The following is a 20,898-nucleotide window of genomic DNA, read 5'->3' on the forward strand; positions in this document are numbered from 1 at the left end:
ATCAGAGCTGTCCTTGTGCAAAGCAGCATGGGATCTGACTTCTGGGCCCCAGGGCGGGGTCAGCTCCACCCAAACAGAGCATCCAACAGCCAGGGAGGAGGGCCTCCTAGCCTTGGGACAACAGGTGAGGTCCCAAACCTCACAAGAGCCCATCCAGGAAGGGAGGTCTGGAATCAGAGAAGGAAGGGTCCGTGGGTGAAGGCAGCCGTGGGCAGAGGGAGGGCAGGCCCAGTCCTACAGGATGAGGACTGTCCTAGGCCCGGAGGGCAGAGTCTCAAGGCTGGCAGTCTTGCCCTGCTTTATAGTTAAGATCGCTAGGACTTCTGGGCAGATGCCTCCTCCATAGCTCAGGAGGTTGGCCAGGCCTGGGCTCAACTCTGCTCGGAGCCCAGCTAGAAGCTCTATCGTGTGGAGAGGGGCTAAGATAGTCTCACTTCTTCCATCCTCCATCACCTCCCGCTGGGAAACAGCTCCAGGTGGGGGTGGGGGGAGGGGTGAGATAATGTAGGGAGGAATCTACGATAAGGAAATACTGAGGCGAATGGACAACGGAGACCTAACAGTAACCTTGCTAAGAAGGCTCCACTGGAAATCCGACTCCCCTGTTGCCTCCCCCATTCCCTTCCTGGAACCCTGGCTCCTGTGCAGGCTCTGGCCAGCCTGGTCAGTCTGGCTGGGCCAGCTCACATGGCATCAGTGACTTCAGACTCTTGCACAGCTTCAGTCTGCCCAGGGGACACCTTGCTCAGAAGTGCCCGTCAGCCTGGTTACAGGCCCGGGTTACAGCACAGGATGCTCAGCCATGCCTTCCCATCCAGCCTGCCCCCATTCTCCAGGGTACACAGGCAAGGTCAAGGCTGAGCCACCTCTGCTAACAGCATCAACAGGGTGCTAAAAAAATTAAATGAGGTCAGGCAGCCAGGAAGAACTGTTGACTCAAAGTCTCACCCAGTGCAGCCCACCCCTGCCCCACCCCTGCCCCAAGACAGAGCTGAAGGGTAGACAGCCCAGGACCTTGCTGACCCAGGTCTAAAGAGTCTGTAGCTCAGAGAAGGACGTTTGCTGAAATGGCCAGAGTGTGTATAAGAGGACATGGAGAGAGGTCCTGGATGTGTGTATGTTCCCGTGTGTGGCTGCTGGTGTGTAAGTCCTGGTCTCTCCATATCTGCGTGTCCTGTGTGCTGGCAGGAGTCCCTGTGTGGGTGTCTCTGTCCCCATATTGTGGGGCAGAGCAGTGCAGGAAGATATGTGTGTATGGTTTGGTGGGGGGCACTCTCTGGGCGGCCCTCTATGTTCAGGTAGGAAATACCAGCTGGAAGGGCCTTCTTAAGTACCCAACATGGCCAGGCATCCTGGGGAGAAGAGATCCAGGGTCTCCTCCACTCTCACTGCCTGTCTCCTGGCATCGCTTGGATGGCACCAGCCCATCCGGGACCTCCTTGGGGAAGACCAAATGCAGAAGCACGTTGTTATGGGTTTAACGCTTACACTGTCTTTCTCCTTGACACAGCTTGTTGACTTGGTTTCTGTTTCTTTAAAACTCAGATGTGGGGTAGGGAGGGGGTTGAACTACAGTCCAGCGACAAAATGCTTGCCTAGCATGTACAAGGCTCTGGGTTCCACGCCAGTGTTACAGATAAAAAAAGTTAAAACAGGAGGGAAAAGTCTTGTTCAGTGGCATTTTTTTTTCCTTTTTTTCTGAGGATTAAATGAAACTGCATACCCACAGGGCCTCACAGGGGCTACTGGGCTTTTATGGGTACTGAGGAGCAAATTCAGGGCTCTCGTATCTATATTCTGATATTGTTCTATACTTACAGTTCTGAGCCTTCTGCATGGGCTGCGGGCTCTGCGGTCCCTGCCCATCCTCATCATGACACCAAGCAAGCACTGCCCCACTACTCAAGTGCTGGTGGAGTTGGGGGCCTCACCCTGCCCTCACCTCTGCTCACCACCCTCTCCACACCAGCTGCAAATGGGTTTGACTTGTCCAGCTCTGGTGATTCCACGACTGGGTGTGTGTGTGCACAGAATGGAGCCCAGGGTTTCAAGCATGATAGGCAAGTACTCTACCAGCGAGGTATATCCTTAGTCCCCCACTCTTTTTAATCACCAGCAGGAAAGCCTCGTGTTCTGTCTGAGCCCCACTGCCTCTCAGCCTTCCCTAGCCCTAGTCCTCCGGCACGATTCCTTCTTACAGCTCCCTCAGAAGCCACTGCCTGCCTTCCTCCACAAGGGGCCGCTAGAAGCCCAGGGAGAATACTGGACTCATCAGCTACTCTTGCAAGCCCTAAGCTGCACACAGGGTAGAGCTCAAAGCAGACAGGCAACAACCGCTTGGAGGAAAACATGGAGCAGCAGGGACCTAGTTACCTAACTGTGAAGTTAATTTGGCCAAACAAGTGCACACCCACCCAACCAGCTCACAGGACTAGGGCCTGGACGGATGTGTCTGCAAGACCCTTTGATCCAAAAGCCGAGGTCTCAAGCCCTCACTCCTCACGCTGGGTAGCTCCTGGTGTGTTCGGGCGAGGCTTCTGGCCTGCCAGGGCCGCTGCTGGCCACTGTCCAGTTTGGAAACCACCTCTTAACGCTGCCCAGACACTTCCAAAAAAGGGCCAGCCCTGGAGTCAGGAGACTTGGCTGAAAAGCATGAAGAGCTCCCAGCAGACGTACTGGAGATCAGGTGCTTGCTACCCACGGCTCACAGTTGGGTCTCTCCACAAGGCCCTGGCTCACCACGCTGGGACACTTATGGGGTCTTTCCTGGATGGTGACATGAAGGGTGTCGCTCACCCTCTTCAACACAGGGGGCTTCTCCATGTCACCACCTCTGTTTCACCACCGCCCAGTGGAGGGGTCACTGTCCTTAGAGAACGCAAACGCTCCAGGGGGAGGGGGCCCAGGTCAGGTCCACAGGCAAGCAGTGGGTGAGGATTGGCGCGGGGTTGGAAGGTCGCTCTCTAGCGCCTCTTCTGCAGCGTCAAGCACCGTGTCGATGATGGAAGGATACTGAGGAGGATGCTGAGGACCAGACCGACATGTCTGGGGACCACGGGGCACAAGTAGAGGCACCTGCCTGTCATCCTGGCTTAATCAGCCCTGAGGTGCTGATGGGCAGTGCTGGATGAAAGGGGTGTTAAGTCAGGACTGCAAACCGGCAGAGCCTGTAAGCAGCTGAGGTAGTCCCGGCTGACTCCTCTGCAGGGAGTCTCCGGCCTTCCTAAAGCACTCTGCCCTAAACACTACGGACAGATGCGGGAATAGGGACTTAGCTGCTAACTTCCAGGTGACATCACATCCTCAGTCCCGAAGGCAGCTGATTTGAATGCTCTGAACACATCTTTTAAAGGATCCTAGACAGCGGGCAGGGATACATGCATGAACTTGGCCCCATATTCAGGGCCAAGGGAAAAGGGGTTCGAATGCTTGTTTCTCGGGCCAAGCTCTCTCAGAAACAGAACAGCCGCCGGCAAAAGAGAAAGAAGAGAAGCGCCATGTGGGGTGGGTGACGTCAGCAGGCATCCAATCGATACATGAGATCATGGCGGATACAGACCCAAGGCCAAGTTAGAAACAGTTGACTGCTGATGGGAAGCACAGGCTTTGCCCTTATCTCAAGTGAGAACCAGATGCAAGGCCCCATGTCGCTTCAGACGAGACCTGCTTCCTGGCTCCCCTAGGAAGGTGGGAAACTGCGCCACTCAACACTTTTCCTAGTGAAGCTAGGGTCCCACCACTTCCGTCTTCAATGGACTTAACGATAACGGAAGAGTGGACGCACACAGGGCCCGGGTGCTGCCATTTACTGCCTTTTCCAACAATCGCATCACTTGGAGGCCCAGGGGCCCAGGGAGGTGAGTTATGTCCCGATCCCACTGTAGAGACCAAGCCTGGGTCTAGAAGGGAGAAGCTGTGAGTGGTGGGATGCTCTGGGGCAGGCCCTCAGGATACTGGGACGGAGCCTGAGTTGGCTTTATTCCAGAGCCTGGACAGGTCTGGTGAATGGAATTGAAGGACAGTTCCCTCCTCTTCCCCGGCTCCTCCTGGGTCAGTCCCACCAAGAGAAATGTGCCCAGGCACCTCACTCATAAGCCCAATCAGACTGTGGCCGAGTGAGTACTTTCAACCCAACATGTAGACCAGCTCTTCCCAGGGAAGCACATGGGGAGCCAAGAGCAGCCCACCTGTCACTAGACTGAAGAAGAAAAAGTCCCCAAGCACCTGCAGTCAATGGCATGACCTTTCCATGCCCTGCCTAGGTCTGACAGCTCCTGTCTCTGCACAGACTCCAGAGACCATAGGACAGGTTCCTTAACTCTAACACCACTTCTGACAAAGAATGCTCGCGCTAGATTCCAGCTCTCTGCCCTGCCTCTGTCCTCACCAGATTCCACCCAAGTGAAAAAGGTACCTGCCTCGTTAATGTGCGGGGTTCCTCCTTCAAAGGGTCAGAAGCAGCTAGGCGCACAGGCCAAGGGCTGCTTACTGATGATACACAGACACAGAATCACCATTAGTGGCGGCCACAGGGAGAAAGAGACGCTCTGAAGATACCGACTTCGTTAGCCAGACTCGGGTCCCCCCAACCTGTGGCTCCTTCTCTTTGTCCGACATGTAAGTAAACCCTTAAATCTGGTGTTAGCCGTTTTCCAAGAAAAGAACACCAGGAGATGGTGGCAGGTCTAGGCAAACAAAATTCTATCCTCTGCTCGCCGTTGCTTCGGGTGGCGTATGAGGAAAACAATGAGAGATGTTTCAGGCTCAACAGAAAAGGAAAAAAAAAGAGGTGGCTGAGTGAGGGACAGTGACAGAGGCTGATGTGGCTATGGCAGTACAAGGTCACCCTTTTGACTTTACCCAGATGCCCGGCTGTACCTGGCAGAGTCATGGATTCCCCAAGGAACACATGTGTCCTGTGCTGTGCTGAGCCACCTGCTAAGGACCGGCAAGGGGCTCTCTGTGCCTGAGGTCGAGGGTGCCGCGCTCAGCCAATGCTCACCTCTCCTTTTTTCACCGTCATGGACTGCCGACGGGGTGTGATCTCCTCATTGATGCTGGACAGGAAGTTCTGGGAGATGCGGAGGGCGTCCTGTAGCAGGGAATGGTCGGGATGGCTGGCTGGAGTGTGCTTTAGCAAGTCCTGGCCCCGGTGGGAAGACGAGAGTTAGTCAGGACGGGATCGGCACAGACCACCGTGTGAAAACCGCGCGCACACACTGGCTGCGGTTCAGAGCTGCAGCCTCCCTGCTCTCAGAGCGCTTGGGTGAACTCCATTCCAGAAGAAGCCCTGATCCCCATGGCATGCCCGGAAAACCCGGTAAGGGTGGGGGGCTTCCACTACAAAGACCTAGGGCAGGGTTTCTGTTCTTGCTATAATTAACATTTGGGGCCAAACTCTTTGTTATAGTGGAAAGAAAAGGGCTGTTTCTGTACAGCTCAGGGCGTTTAGCACCACTGCTGGCCTCTGCATGCACTAGATGGCTGTAAACATTCTCTCATCATCATCTGTGAGGACCAAAACGTCTTTGGTCATTGATGCTGGCTCCTTAAGGGCAGAACTGATCATGGCCCAGAACCCCTGGCTTATACAAGGTCAGGAGAAAGCCCTGGGTCCTCCAGGCTCCCCTTCCTTCAGATGAGAGCCTCGGCCTTTCTTCCTACCCAGACAGGAGTATTAATGATTTATTTACCACAAGGGCAAATTGTTCCTGCCCATCGTGAACAGCTAGCTCCCTGATTCAGAAACAAAACCCTTTCAACTCCTAATCCCCGCTACAAAGAAGACATGGAGAGATGAGCAGGTCCACCCCCCACTCCCAGGAGGCTCTGGTTTTCTCTCCCAGGGTACTTCATTATACATGTGCCTGATCTGGACCAATCACAGTCATAAGCAGGTGGCAATATCTCAAGAGAGTCAAATGGATGGGCCACCTGGACAGAACCTCTGAACTGTTACTATTTCACAATTCTAGAGTCATCTAGAAAGAAAGCCTTAATGAGGAGTTGTCTAGAACAGGATGGTTTGTAGGCATACCTATAAGGAATTATCTTGAACATATTAATTTAGGTGGGAAGACCTGCCCACGGTGGGTGGTACCACTCCCTAGTCAGGGCATTATGAATTGTGTAAGAGTGGGGAAAGCCAACTTTGCACAGCACACACATTCATCCCATCTCTGCTCTTGACTGTGGATGTAACTGGAGGCTTCAAGATCTGTCACCTTGAGAGCTCCTGCCCACAGAGCTCAGAGGTACCATCCCCCTGGAACTGGAGTTATAGGTGACTGTGAATCACCTGATGTGGATACTGAAAACCAAACTTGAAGCCCTCCAGAAGAGCAGTACACACTCCTAACTGCTGAGCCATCTCTCCAGCCCCATCCAAAACTGCAATCAGAGCATGATAAAAGAATAAGAAAGGTGAGTATGGTAGCATATGCCTGCAATCCCAGCACTTGGGAGGCTGAGGCAGAAGAACCATGAGTTCAAGGTCAGCTTAGGCTACAGAGCAAAACCCTGCCGCACAACGGAATATTCCATAGCTTAAAAAAAAAAATGAGACAAAACTGCCCAGACCAAAATGAAATAATCATCTCCATATACGTTATTAAAAGGGAAAAGGTAAGACCTGGAGAGATGGCTCGGAGGTTAGGAGTGCTCACTGCTCTTCCGAAGGTCCCGAGTTCAGTTCCCAGCACCCACATGGCAGCTCACAACTCTCTGATGCCCCTTTCTGGTGTGCAGATGTGCATGCAGACAAAGTACCCACAGACAGAAATAAAAGGACCGAAGTGGTGTGAACACGTGGAGGACGCCACCTCCTGAGTAACTAACAAAGATGTTCACACGTGTTAGCTCACACGCAACAGACCCTCTAGTGGGGACTCCTTAGTGGGAGGGGGAACAAGAAAACATAAAATTCTTGTGCATTGGTTGTACATTAAAAAAAAATACATGACTGGAATTTGTAAGCATGCATGGTATTATTAACAGGGTTTCCCTGGGCAGCAAGACTGAAGTTGTTTCTGTTTTCTGCTTTTGTTTCTCAGCATAGGGAAACCTCCTGGTAGTGGGTTTCCCGTTGCAACACCGGCCCACTCCCCCAGCCCTGCCTGTTTCCCATGGAACCTCAGCTCACACACTTCACTGCCAGAGAATGTTCCCACTTACAGACCTCTGTCCACGTGGGACAGGATGCTCCTTCCCTGTCTGTCCCAGTGGGAGCACCCAGAAGCCTCCAGGGAGGTCCTGACTTCTCCACAACAGCGTGTGGCAATGGGACGGCTGGGTGCAGGTGAGAGGCGGGCAAAGGAGCAGCATTAACCTTGGGATGGGAGACCTAAGCGAAGAGGCCTTCCCTAGCTGGCCTGAGGACGGGGAGAGGAGGGAGGCAGTTGTCACGCTTCTATGATGGGACTCACGTGAAGGACTAGCGTGCTCCTTGTCACCCGGTCCACAGGCTTGTAGAGCAGATCTGTGGAAAGAGTGGCAGGGTGAGACATGACCACACTTGGAGAGAACAACATGCTTATCTACCCACTGGTGCTGCCAGGCCAAGAGGAAGGCAAGTCCTACCTCCCCTTTGCAGGGCCATGAGGGCAAACTTGGGGTACCTGTCGGCCATGCTACCAGCTTTAAGTTCAGGGCTGCTGCTCGGGCCCGATCCACTGGAAAGGCTCAGTATGGACGTGCTGCTGACTGGGATTGTCCAGGAGGATGGCGAGGGCCCTGATCCTACCCTGGAGCAGACCAGGATGTGGCTCTCAAAGTCCAGGGCTGGACAAGCTTGAGAGACCTGGATCCGAGAATGGCAAAACCCAAGTGGGGTGCAAAATATAGCTCTAGATCTGGTGGGTGCTCTGGGATGGGAGCTCATTTGGGGACACCAAGGCTAGCCCTGGCCATCTTTGCTTCTCCCACACAGTGATGAGCATGTGGTTCATGTGAGCACAGACACTCAAGGTCTTCCTAACATATGCCAAGTACACGTCTTTACATGAGTTCCATGACGGTTTCAGGACATACACTGCTGTCTCTGTTTTATACACAGGGGAAATTGGGGCTCAGAAGGGCTAAAGGGTGAGCTCTGGGGAACGGAACTATGTTCACTGTTCCTTATGACTGAATATAACTGTTCACACCAGCCTAACCCCTCCTGTTCACACCAGCCTAACCCTTCCTGTTCACACCAGCCTGACTGCTCACACCAGCCCAACAATCCAAGCAAGAAGCAACTTACTACTTTTTAATTAGTACAGACACATGGTCCCAGGATTCATCGCTTGCCTGCCTGCCTACCTGCATTCCACTCAGGCACTTTATGTGATGATGCCCTTGCCTTATTCTCTGCTATCCATAGTTGATATGTTTTTTCCTTTGAAACATGACTGGGCTCTGCCCCCGCGAATGAATTCATCTATTCATGGATTATCAAGGAAGTAGCTTTGCCATTCATTTGAACTATCTCTTTTGGATACTTGTTTGCCTTGCTGTGTGCTGTGTGGCCCCACTGGCAAGAGCGCCCTTACTGGATGCAACGATTGACCTTGAACTTCTCACCCTTTAGGCTGTGTGTGCTTGTGTGTATTACTTGAGATTGAGCACAGGCACTGTGTATGCTAAGAAGCCTTTATTCTCCACAGAGTGCTCAGTTAAGTCATGCGTGGCAGCTCTTATTAGTAATCCCATCACCTGGGAGGCTGAGTCAGGAGGAGAGCAGTGAGTTCCAGGCAAGTCTGGACTACAGTGTGAAACCCTGTCTCAAAAACCAATGAAATAAAGAACTCAGTGGTACTACTCAGTTGCAGCAGCAGAAACTAGACTAATACTTACAAAAGAAGAGAAAATACAATCCTTTCAGGGCCAATGGAGACAACGTGATGATATTCTTAAAAGGTATTTTAAGAGGACCGGAGGGATGGCCCAGCACTTAAGAGTGCATGCTGCTCTTCCAGAGAACCCACGTTAGGAAGCTCACAGGCACCTGTAACTCCAGCTTCAGGGGACACAATATGCATAGTCTCCTCCCCCAACACACACACACACACACAATTAAAATAAGACAATTTTTAAAGTATTTTGGGGGACTGGAGAAGGGCTCAGTTGTTAAGTACCTTTCTTGTTCTTCCAGAGGATCCAAGTTTAGATCCCAGCACCCACAACCACCTGTAACTCCAGCTCCAGGGGAATTCACTGCCTCTTGGCCTCCATGGACAAAACCACACTCATGTGCACAGACCCACATAGAGACATACATACACAGTATTTAATAAAAACAACAACAACAACAACTAATGATAAAATCAGTAGTATTAGTATTTGGGACCTGGAGAGATTGCTCAGTGGTTAAGAGCACTTGCTGCTCTTTCCAGCCGACATTTGCCTGCAACTCTAGTTCCAAGGTATCTAATGCCTTCTCCTGGTCTCGGTACCAGGCACATATGGTACACATACATACATTTAGGCAAAACACTCATATACATAAAACAGAAATAAGGAAATCTTTAAAAAAAAATTTAAGAAGTATTTTAAAATGGGGCTCTCACTTGCTCAGACTGGCCCCAAACTTGCAATCCTCCACCTCAGCTTCCTCAGTGTCTCAGGCTACTACTGCATGTCCCTGAACCAGGCACAGCAATGTGTAGATTTATTTTCAGACAGGGTCTCACTATGTATTCCAGGCCAGCCTCAAATGTAAGTTTCTCCTAAATGTCTCCCAAGTGCTGAGATGATCAGTGTGTGCCACCTCGCTGGTCTTTACAGTAAGACTTTAGTATGTGATATTTATTATGTGATTAATATTGTGTCTATGTGAGCTGCCATGTAGGTGGGTGCTGGGAACTGAACCTGGGTCCTCTGAAAGAGCTGTTAGGGCTTTTAACTGCTGAATCATCTCTCCAAACCCTTAAAGTCTTTTTTTTTTTTTGAGAGAAATTTTTTGAGAAAGAGTTATTTATTTATTACAAATACAGTGTTCTGCCTGCATATTGCCTGCATACCAGAAGAGGGCACCAGATCTCATAGATGGTTGTGAACCACCATGTGGTTGCTGGGGATTAACTCAGGACCTCTGGAAGAGCAGCCAGTGCTCTTAACCTCCGAGGCATCTCTCCAGCACCCCTCTTTAATACCTTTTTAAAGATATAGATTAATAAGCTTTGTGTGTGCATATGCATGCACATGCACTGGACAGCAGGCACGGGTGTATGCATGTGGCATTTGTAGGGTAACTTTTGAGAATTGGCTCTCTCCTTCTAGCGTGTGGATCAAGGTCATCAGGCATGGCCGCAAGCACCTTTCCCCATGGCCTCACAGGGAGCTTGGCAGATGGTGGTACCTGCTAACTCCTGCAATGTTTTCCTGGTGTCACGGTCAGTGACCTCATCCCTTCTGCCCCGCCATGACCCAGGCTGGCCTTCGTTTCTCCTCACTCTCACTACTTGAAGTCTAGAACGGAGAAGATGATAGTAATGATCCAATGAGGTGTCCTGTGTCTGTCTTTCCAACAGCACTCCCTCTGCTGGAAGAGGTCACCACCACGAAGGCACAGTGGTGTGGAACAGTAGTTGAAGATATGTTGTTACCTTCGTTAACGCTGTGGAACATTTGTTCAATGATGCAAAGGTGTGTTGCCTTCTTTTATGTTGCATTTGTTTAACTCTCTGAAGCTGTGTTACTGGGCCTGTCTAAAACACCTAATTGGTCTAATAACGAGCTGAGCGGTCAATAGCAAGGCTGGAAAAAAGACAGGAGGGGCTGGTAGGCAGAGAGAATAAACAGGAAAAGAGAGAAGAGTGTAAAAAGGAGAAGGAGGAAGACTCCAGGGGCCAGTCACCCAGCTACACAGTCAGCCACGGAGTAAGAAGTAAAGAAAGAGATATAGAAAGGTAAAAGCCCAGAGGCAAAAGACAGATAGGGTAATTTAAGAAAAGCTGGCAAGAAAGGAGCCAAGCTAAGGCTTGGCATTCTTAAGTAAGAGTAAGTCTCCGTGTATTTATTTGGGAGCTGGGTGGCGGGCCCCCAAAGAGCAAAGAGTAAACAGACAGACAGACAAACCAACCAACCACCACAGCACAGAGCATGCTCTGCAGAGAGAACTCACTTTCCAAAGAATTCTTGGTGGTGGAGTCCTTGGCATCCTTGTTACTCCGGGCTCTCAGGTTCTGCAGAGAGAAGAGCACATGCTCACACGGAATGGCAGAAGCAGCTTGGACAGCGCTGGAACAGAGAACTTAGTCTTTCCTCCCCACAGAGCCCCCTATGTACAGCAAGCGTCAGGGGGCACTCCGAGCCACCCAATGAAAACACGGGTTGAGCCATGGCCTGTGAACAAGATAAGCACCACCGGTGCCCCTAGACCAGTAGTTCTCAACCTGTGGGTCGCAACCCTGCTGGAAGACAAGTGACCTTTTCATGCAGGGTGGAGGTGGGGTGGGGAGGGTACAGGGGGATTGCCTAAGCCCATCAGAAAACACAGATGTTTACATTATGATTCACAGCAGTAGCAAAATTACAGTTATGAAGTAGCAACCAAAATAATTTTATGGTGTTGGGGGAGGTCACCACTATATGAGGAAATGTATTAAAGGGTCACAGCATTAGCAATATTGAGAACCACGGCCCCAGATGTTCCCTAAAGACAAGGTTTCTTTTTTTTTTTTTTTTGGTTTTTCGAGACAGGGTTTCTCTGTGTAGCTTTGCGCCTTTCCTGGAACTCACTTGGTAGCCCAGGCTGGCCTCAAACTCACAGAGATCCGCCTGCCTCTGCCTCCCAAGTGCTGGGATTAAAGGCGTGCGCCACCACCGCCCGGCTAAGACAAGGTTTCTTAACCTCAGCACCCTGTGCGGGCATTGAGGGGTCAGAAATCTCTTGTCCCGAGTGTCTGCCCCACATGGCTGCCCTAAGCCACATCCCTGGGTCCCTATCTATGGGTGCAGTAACAATCCATCCTCCTGCCAAATGCTCCTTCAGAACAAAGTCATCTACAGATGAGGACCTCTGAGACGGAGAATTCTGCACAGGGCAGTTTAACAGCATTCAAGGAGCTGGTCATTCAGAAGAATCCTCACTCACCTTTGGTGACAGCCAATATAGTGGGGGTAGGGATGGGGCACCACCAGACAGATATCATGTTTTACCTTCAGCCAGTCTCGTGAGTGGAAATGCACATACATACTCGCTAATTGTGCCAATGAATTGCTTTATTATAAAAGGAGGCACTAAGATTGAAAGCAAGGATTGTTAATGGAATGACATCAAAGATGTCTCATTTGATCAGAGGTGCTACTGGAGACATGACGTTAAAGCCTCCCTGTGAGGCAGCTGCCAGGTATCCTGACATTAAACTCCTGAGCAAATGCATAACCAGTATAGGAACAGGAAGGGCCTCTGGGATCACTCTCCCAATCCTCCGTGCTATAAGTAATGTCTTAGGTCTGGGATCACTCTCCCGATCCTCCGAGCTACAAGTAATGTCTTAGGTCTGGGATCACTCTTCCGATCCTCTGTGCTACAAGTAATGTCTTGGGTTTGGAAGATGGCATTAGTATTCCCTAGCTCATCAGGGCCAACGCCTGATGGCTACTTGAGTACTTTTCCTCAGAGGTTAACAGCCTTGGCAGTGGTTGTTTCTACCTACATCTTACTTAGTAGCTCCCAAAGGGTAGAAGGAGGCATGGAAGCTAAGGGAGAGACTCATGGGATCAGGGGATCGGCCCAAACTCCACATTCTCCCGGACAGTTTAAGGTACATGGCGTCCTGCCTCAAGGAGCCTTGAGTTTAATCATACATTTCCTCCGCACACCTGACTTCCAAAGTCATTCTTATCTGGCTCTCATTTATCATCTGGAGAACTAGAACCCCACAGAAGCCAGGTGGGCATCTCTGGTCTAACTGGGTACCACCTCACACATCTCTCACAACGGCCCTGGGGAAGGGTAAAAGTCCACTACCTGCCCTGTACTTGGGGATGAACCTACAGAGAGCTCCACGCATGAGCACTGACAGCCCCAGGATCCAGTCCCTTCACAACCACACGGCTGCTGCTTCTTCCTTGAACTTAACTTTGTTCTCTTCAGGCAGCTCCAATCTCTCTGAAGCATTTTTGAAAAACAGGGAACAGCAGAAATGCTGCTCGGGTGGTAACCAGAACAACCAAGGTTCAGAGAGCACCACAGGCCTGCTCCTTGCATCCCAGTGTTGGTTCGGATTCCCACTGCAGCGGTCAGTAGGACCATGCGAACGCCCTTCCGGGTGGCAACCCACCACAGCTTTCTCCTTGGGTAGAATCCTGTCTGGGTGGACTCAGACTTTGCCACTTCATTACAGTCTGTTTTTCCAGAATCAAATCTTTTTATCTGTCGGGGCCACCTGGGATTCTGTACAAACACTGAAGTTGATAAAGGTATAGAAAGTAGTTCATTAATGAAGAAGGATGAGGAAGGAGCAGACTGCACACCTGAGGTAAATATGGCCGACAGGGAACAGAACACTTGGTAGGCTTGGGAAGAACAGTGTAATGGAGCACAAGCTGTTACCATGGGAGGTGATCAGAGCCAAGGCCACAGATGTGTGATAAATGATAAAATGGTACAAAGTCCCTGGAACACAGATCAGGTATGATAGTCAAAAGTTTTCTCTCAGCAAGAGAAACCTGACTCATCTTGGGTGTTTAGTTTTTCCTCTTTTCCTTTTCCTTTGTAAAAGCTCGTGTGTGTGTGTGTGTGTGTGTGTGTGTGTGTGTGTGTGTGTGTGTGTGTTTGTGTTTCCCCCTAGTACTACTGTTGACGTCAAACTGGTCTTGACCTCATCCCTTACACACGAGTAGGACACAGGAGAGAATGTTGAGTGTCTTCCTCTATTACTCACCACCTTATTCCCTTGAGGCAGGGTCTCTCTCGGAACACGAAGCTTTCCCTTTGAAGTTGGCTTGGTTGACTGGCCAGCAAGCTCCTGCCTCTGCCTTCTCACCCTGGGATTACAGGCACATGTGGCCATGTCTTGCTTTTATGTAGATGCGAGGGTTTTAAACTCAGGGTCCCATGCTCGTAAAGTAAGTGTTCTTACCCATGAGTCACCTTCTGGCCCCTACATTTTCCTTTCTAATGTTGCCTCTCTGCGTGGATATCTTTCCTCCCAGAATCCTTGTGTGATGGAATAGAGAAGTCAGTCAAAGCTCTGAGGAGGGGGAACTGTACAGAGCTGACAGTGACAAGAATCCCCCGAGAAAAATGTCACATGGCTGCCACTGACACTGCAGAGACATGATGGGGAAGGGAGAAGAGCCCTTGTGTGGAGTAGAGAGATGGAGACCCAAGGGTGATATCGGGCCCTAATCCTGACTTGGCTGCCAGTCCTAAGTGTCCTATTCAGGTGCTCTGTACCCGAGGGGGGCTCTTTGAAGGCCCAGAGGCTCACGATAACCTGTGGCTTCCTTCCATCAAGGTTAAATGCAAACAGGGAGACAAGCAACCCTGAGACCCAGGGCGACACAGCCCGGAGCTTTCCTCCAGTGGAGGTCTATGGACAGCAACCCTGGCTAAGCTGATGGCTTCCTCTCGGCCTCTAGTGACAAGACTGTGGAGTAGACACAGGACTCCCATGATAGGTCAGAGGGTTAGAATTATAATAACGACAGACAAAACAAGGGAGTGCCCAGGGAACGTGGCTGCTGATGTTCGAATGTGTCCTCCTAAAGTCCACGTGCTGGGAACATAAACTTACCCTGTCGTACATGCTGTGTTTGAAGTTGGGATCTTTAAGAGGTGGTTAGGATTAGGTGAGGCCATGAGGGTACACCTCAACTGAGCTAGTCTGCTTGCTCTGTCCTGTCATGTCTCCACACCAGAACCAAATACATTTATATTCTTGATAAAGTACACAGTGAACAGTTCGTAAGAGCGATATAAAAAAGATGAAAACATCTTGACTCAGACCCTGGCCCTTGAGTAACAAACAGCACTGTGAGGACGGCTCCCACTGAATCACCACAGTGTCCTGCGACGCAGATGACCCAGCAGACTCTGAGTCAGAGCTGGGGTTCATACCCAGCCTTTAATCTGGTATACTTTGTTCTCCCAACAACCAGCCCACAACCCATCGAGGGAGTGGGAGGCTACGGGTGGGAGTCAGCAGCACGCTGGCCTGCACCGCGTCACGGCACTCACTCTTTACCTCAGATATCTCTGCAAACTGACTGTTGGCCTGACAGCATTTCTCTGCAGTTTCCATGGCCACCCCGTAGTTATCCACAAAGGCTCGGTACACGCCCAGCTGGCTGGCCTGCAGAGAGGAAGGAGGGGAGGGTGAGACAGAGGTGGGAGAGGGAGGGGCTCTCCACCTTCCTGAGGACTTGGCTCTCGTGCATTGCTCTGGGGGAAGAAACAAAAACCCAGGTACAGACAGCACGAGTTGCAGAGACCTCAGCTCTTCCACGCTGTTCCCTCCCTCTCTCCCTCCCTCCCACCTGCTTTACCTCCCCACACACCAAGCACGATTCCCTCTCCTAAAATGACATGTTGAGAAGTGAGTCACAGCCCTGGACAGGTAATGGCTCCCTTCTGAGCTCCCTGATTCCTCCCACCTCCCTTGCATAAAGGGTGCCGTGAGGAGCAGCTTCAACTTGAGGTGAGAGGATCCAGATAAATGCCTCCGTGCAGGTGAGATGGAGGAGGCCATCCTGGCCATGGTCCATGGACCCTGGTAACCATGGTGGTGCGCTCGTATCTGATCCTGTCAGGCAGGTAAGGAACGGTCTGGCTGACTGGGGAGAGGAGCTCTCACGACTAGCTGCCCTTCTTAGACCTCACAGGGGTACCCGACTCTTATACACCACAAGGTGAGAGACGTTTTGTTTGTTCTTTATTTGATTAAAGATGGGTTCCCTCACCAGGCTTCTGCCCAGACACAAGCTCAACTAGGCCACAGTTTTCCATGGGTAGATGGAAGGGGGTGTGTGCCACCACCACAGTTATCTCTGGGTCTCACATCATTTTGGGGCAGTGAAGAAAAACAAACAAACAAACAAACAAACAAACTAGGATTCACATGGGACAGCACGCGGACACGGGGCTGTCATGCTGGCTAGATCTGAGCGCCCCCCCCCCCCAGCAGCTGCTCAGGAACTGGAAGCCTGATGCATTTGCTGTTCCTGGAATTTTCTCTGGGTTGAGCGTAACTTTCATGGGCATTTGCATTTATATGGGCTCTCCTATTTCTGGGGATGACAATTCCAGACGCTAGATAAAACCAGGTGCCCTTGGATAGGCTGGGCCTGCTCTGGCTGTGCTCCCACTGCGCTTGCACAGAAGGTGTGGGGTGTCCGAGGAAAGAGACGGGCTGGAAGACACCCCTACACAGCTCCTACACTTTTAACCACGCCAGAGAAATGGCCGCATCCTTGAGTTCCAGGCTGTCCTTCCGTGAACAACCACAACACCCAGAGTACTGCCTCCTCCCACCCCCTCCTCCTTCGCAGGCCCGAGTGAGGGCTTCCCAGCTGTCTGAGGATCACGATGGCCTCTCAGGAGAGGAGATGGCTATGCAGAGTCTGGAGCGTTTTGGTAGAGGACCACTTTCATGGCTTCTCCTTTCCTTTCCTCTTTGCCTTAGGGGCTTACTTCTTTCAGGGATGAGAAATCCTGAAAAAATCAATTCTTATGTTTTTGGTAACCTAAAACTGGAGCTGCATAATAATGGTAAACATAAAGATTGCCAAGCCGGGTGGTGGTACCGCACACCTTTAATCCCAGCACTCGGGAGGCAGAGCCAGGTGGGTCTCTGTGAGTTCGAGGCCAGCCTGGTCTACAGAGTGAGATCCAGGACAGGCACCAAAACTACACAGAGAGACTCTGTCTCAAAAACACCAAAAAAAAAAAAAAAAAGGATTGCCAGTATCTACATAGGATGTGTCCGTGATGGACATGGATCCCTATACTGTGGTTATTCTTTACCAGAAAGGCCTAAGAAAACATCTAACAAACTCAAAGCAGCCTGTGCCCTTCTGAAAATGTCAGTTCAAGGAGCTAATATCGATAGAAGGAGCCTAAAGAGACATCATAGCCAAATACATAGAACATTGGGCAGGACTGGAGCTTCAATCAGAGAGGGAGTAGGCGTGAGAACTCCAAGCGGAAACAAAACCCCACACACTGAAAGTGGACCATAGGAAAGGGCCATCTGCACCACCACAATAACCCAGGAGTCCAGGACTCTAGAGAAGGCACTGAAGTTGGAGGAGGTACACATAACTCCCTGCAACCTTGGACTCCCAAGTGTGATGCTGGGTGAGTCTTGCTGCAGTCTGAAAGGGCTACCTGTAGGACTGTGTCTGTCTGTCTTAGGGAGTCCCCAGCATTCAGCCCAGGTTAAAAAACGCGTGCACTATTCAGCAGACTGACTGGGGATTGACATTCCCCTGCAGCCTGTCACGCACGTAGACAGTGGAAGAAAACCACAGAAACCAAAAGTAACTTTCTAAATTTTACGTTCTAGTATTAAGAGTTTTCATTAGTGTTTTCTAAAACAGAAGTTCCTGGGAGGTTTCGGAATGCTATTCTAGGGAGAGTGTGGGGTGTGGTTTCTTCCAACAGCGCTATTCTTTGCTTTTCTGGAGGTTTCTGGTTGAGTCTGCTCTGCAAGTTTTAAAATTACTGGTACACGGCATGACGAGAGAGCTGGAGAAGGGACTCTGAAGATGAGGTGCACGGAACCAAAGACAGCTTCTTCCTATAGTGCAGCTGCGAGGAAAGGACCCCAAGAGAAGATATGAACCAAGTAAGCGTTAGCTTTGCTTCCTGGCCTTAGCTCCAGTGTGTCTGAGGCCCAGGGCAGCAGAGAGGGAAGGAAAAACAACAGGAAAGCCACACCCTGGACTGGGGACCTGGGCTCCTGCTTCCTAACAGCTTTCTCAAGACTGAAGCATTCCATCTTGCAGGGAAGCTCCCGAAGCAGGAAGGTAAACAACTCAAAAGGGCTTCAGGAAGTCCCTGAAACTCACTAGATTCACTAGGCCCCTTCTGCCAGAGCAAACAGTAAAAGCTGAGTGTCTCTCTCAGGCAAGACAAGCTGCAGACTCTTAAAGAGACCAGATCACGGCCTAGAAGAGGTTTAGAGCAACTGAGGCACCCGCAAAGGACACTCTCTAACCTGCTGAGCTGCCTTCTTAAGACTGTGCAGTGTGCTCCGGGCTCCCAGCTTCTGTAAGCTATCACCCATGCTGGGGTGGGCTTTGGTGGTGCAGCTGTGTGTGAGTCATTTCTGCTCCTGTAAGTGATCCCAGTAAAATTCACTGTTTCACTAAGTTGGACTTGGGTGGTATCTGTACTTCGGTTTGTTGTGGGATCCCTCACTGGGGTGAGCAGTTGTGTGTGCTGTGTGTGTCTCCCCAGGAAAAGCTGTGTGAGACAACAGCTCCTCTGTCTCCTCTCCACAACCATCTGGGGGTATGGGTAACCCAGTGCAGTGTGTGTAGGGGGTCCTTTTCAGGAACCTCTACTTATAGGAAGGCTATCCTTGGACCCCTGCTAACCCTAAAGGACTCATTTTCTGCATGAGGGAAAGTGTTCCAGGCAAAGAATATGTGCATAAAAAGCCTGGGCAATCTAGGAATTGGGATTAGCCATCTTCAGAAAGAGACCAGGGCTAGCACCCGACTTCCAGGATGGGATAACCTCTTTATTGGGCTGTTCTGCTAGCAACCTCCCCCCTTTTCCTATTCCCATGCTAGTACTAACAGCTCTGGAGAGCTGACAAGTGTTTCTACAGATGTGTGTCAGATTCTTGGTCAATTTTCATCTACTGTCGACTTTCAGAAACTCTTACTCTGTTGTCCAACAAGCCCTTGTCTTTGGCTTTATGGCCCCTCATACATGAGGAACCTAGCCATCCTCCTTCCTTGCTGAATAGCTTTGAAAACAGTACCTGCCTTCCAGGGCAGCCTCAGTGCAGGTAAGGCATGCCCCCCCCACCCCCGGCACACCTTCTGCCCCTTCATATCAGAGTGGGACCCAGCTCTGTAGGAACCAGATTTCCTCACAGCAATGTGGCTGTCACCCGGTCCATGCTCCTTTGTGGAGGTTCCTGGTTACATACCCTCTCTTTCTCCCTTCATTTACTTACTGTGTTGGCCTCGGTTGGTCCCCTAAACTCCTGGGCTCAAGCAATCTTACTGTTTCAGCCTCCCCAAATAGCTGAAAGTACAGGTATGTACCACTAACCCAGACTCACACACTTCAAACCATCTCCAGGTCTAATCCAATGGCATCACTATGTAAACAGTCATTATGCTGAACTATTTAGGGACTAATGACAAGGAAAAGCCTGTACGTGCCTAATTCTTTTCAGCACTTGATGAGTTCAGTTTGCACATGAAGACACCCGTAGATACAGAGGCTGACTTGTAACCAAACTCCCCTGTGCGCTCATCTGCAATCACCTCCCCAGGCCACGCTCTCTTCGCCACTAAGAGCCCAGTCTGACTGCTGAAAGCCGCTTTGGCCCCAGAGGCAGCCTGATCTGTGTGTGGACACTCGAAACCCCAAGCAAAACTGTTGGAGGCCAAGAAGAACAGGACACCGTACTCACCCGACTCCAGCTGGGTTGGCTGTGCCCCTCCCTCCCAGTGGCCTGCCCTTCGGCACCAAGGCACCGAGACACGCCCCGGGCTCTCCTTCTTGCTGTCTCCTTGTGGTACAAGCCCACGGGGCAAACCTAGTCCTTCCCCCGCTATGGACACAGTCACAGGTGCCAGCACGTCCACGTCACTCACCAGCTTCTGGAAGAGGTCGCCCACACGCTGTTGGTGGCTCCACTGCTGTACACGGGGGAACAGCCCATCATAGAACTCCTTGTGGATCTCATAGAGCTCAGGCACTTTGAAGAAAATGGTCTCGATCTGCTGGCTGGTCAGCACCGGCTGGGAGGTGGTGGCAGCGGCTTTCAGAGGCTTCATGGGCTAGAGGACGGCAAGGTGAGGCGGCCCGGTGAAAAGCGCTTACCGTTTGCTAGATTCCCCAGGGTGGTATCGGCTTTTATTTCTTTGGTGTTGTGCGATCAGGTCCAGGTAGGACCTTGGGCATGCTGGACAGACAGGTGCTCTACCACTGAACTACATTCGGGCTCGATCGCTTTTCATATTCCAAGGGAAAAATTAAAAGAAAGGGAAAACTTGGCAACAGAGGTCTCCCGTGAGTATCTACCGGCTCCCAGAGAAGTCCAGATATCTAGAATGAGGTATGAGGTGAATCCCAACAGGCAGTGCTCACCAGCAGCAGCGCCTCCAGATGGCTCAGGTACGTCTCCTCGCTGGCCAGGATTCCGGATAGAACCCACTTTCTCATCTCCAAGCCCTTTTCCAAATCCAGTTCACTCTGCAGGAAGAGAAGCAGAGACATCAGCTCCCCCTGAGGACAAGCCAGAGACGATCCATTGGGAAGGAAGAGGGAGGTCCCAAGAGCCCTGGGACCCATTTAGCCATTGTAGCTACTAGTCACTAAAATCTAGAGGCCCATCCACTCAAGGGCCAGCCTTAGCCCCCACAGACTAGGAAAGGGGAAGCTGGATGCCAAGCAGGCTGCAGGACCTCCTCCCTTCTTGCCTTGCGCCTGGGACCACGGAGCGGCTGCTTTCCACACATGGAAGGACCAGGAAGCACACAGGAAGCCCAAGGCTAGCTCCAGCAGGGCTGAGCTGGGGTACATGGGAGCCTACTGCCTGTCCATGCAGATTCCTGCTATCAAAAACACCCGCTGCTCCTTGCCCTTCACCCGATGCGTGTGAGCCTCACCTGGATTTCTGGTCTGTCGCTCAAACTTGAACCTTGGACCAACCAGGCCCCTAGGCAGCACCACCTCCTTCCTCAGCATGCTGCGCTTCCTGGCCTTGACTGACCCGGCTG

The 20,898-nt window shown here is 51.2% G+C and overlaps 1 protein-coding gene across 2 annotated transcripts in view; it reads right to left on the reverse strand.

Moving 5' to 3' along the window:
- The window catches only part of Bcr (BCR activator of RhoGEF and GTPase), a 132,930-nt gene that overhangs the window by 36,763 nt on the left and 75,269 nt on the right, over positions 1 to 20,898 (reverse strand). For both annotated transcript variants that reach the window (XM_028874209.2, XM_028874210.2), the window contains exons 3-8: positions 20,267 to 20,371; positions 19,771 to 19,956; positions 15,177 to 15,284; positions 11,105 to 11,165; positions 7,425 to 7,477; positions 5,003 to 5,143 (exon numbers count right to left, since the gene is read on the reverse strand). In XM_028874209.2, the coding sequence (XP_028730042.1) occupies positions 5,003 to 5,143; positions 7,425 to 7,477; positions 11,105 to 11,165; positions 15,177 to 15,284; positions 19,771 to 19,956; positions 20,267 to 20,371 (654 nt within the window). The remainder of the gene's footprint in view (positions 1 to 5,002; positions 5,144 to 7,424; positions 7,478 to 11,104; positions 11,166 to 15,176; positions 15,285 to 19,770; positions 19,957 to 20,266; positions 20,372 to 20,898) is intronic.

Source organism: Peromyscus leucopus, chromosome 16_21 (genome assembly GCF_004664715.2).
Source record: "Peromyscus leucopus breed LL Stock chromosome 16_21, UCI_PerLeu_2.1, whole genome shotgun sequence".
In the NCBI taxonomy this organism is placed as follows: Eukaryota; Metazoa; Chordata; class Mammalia; order Rodentia; family Cricetidae; genus Peromyscus; species Peromyscus leucopus.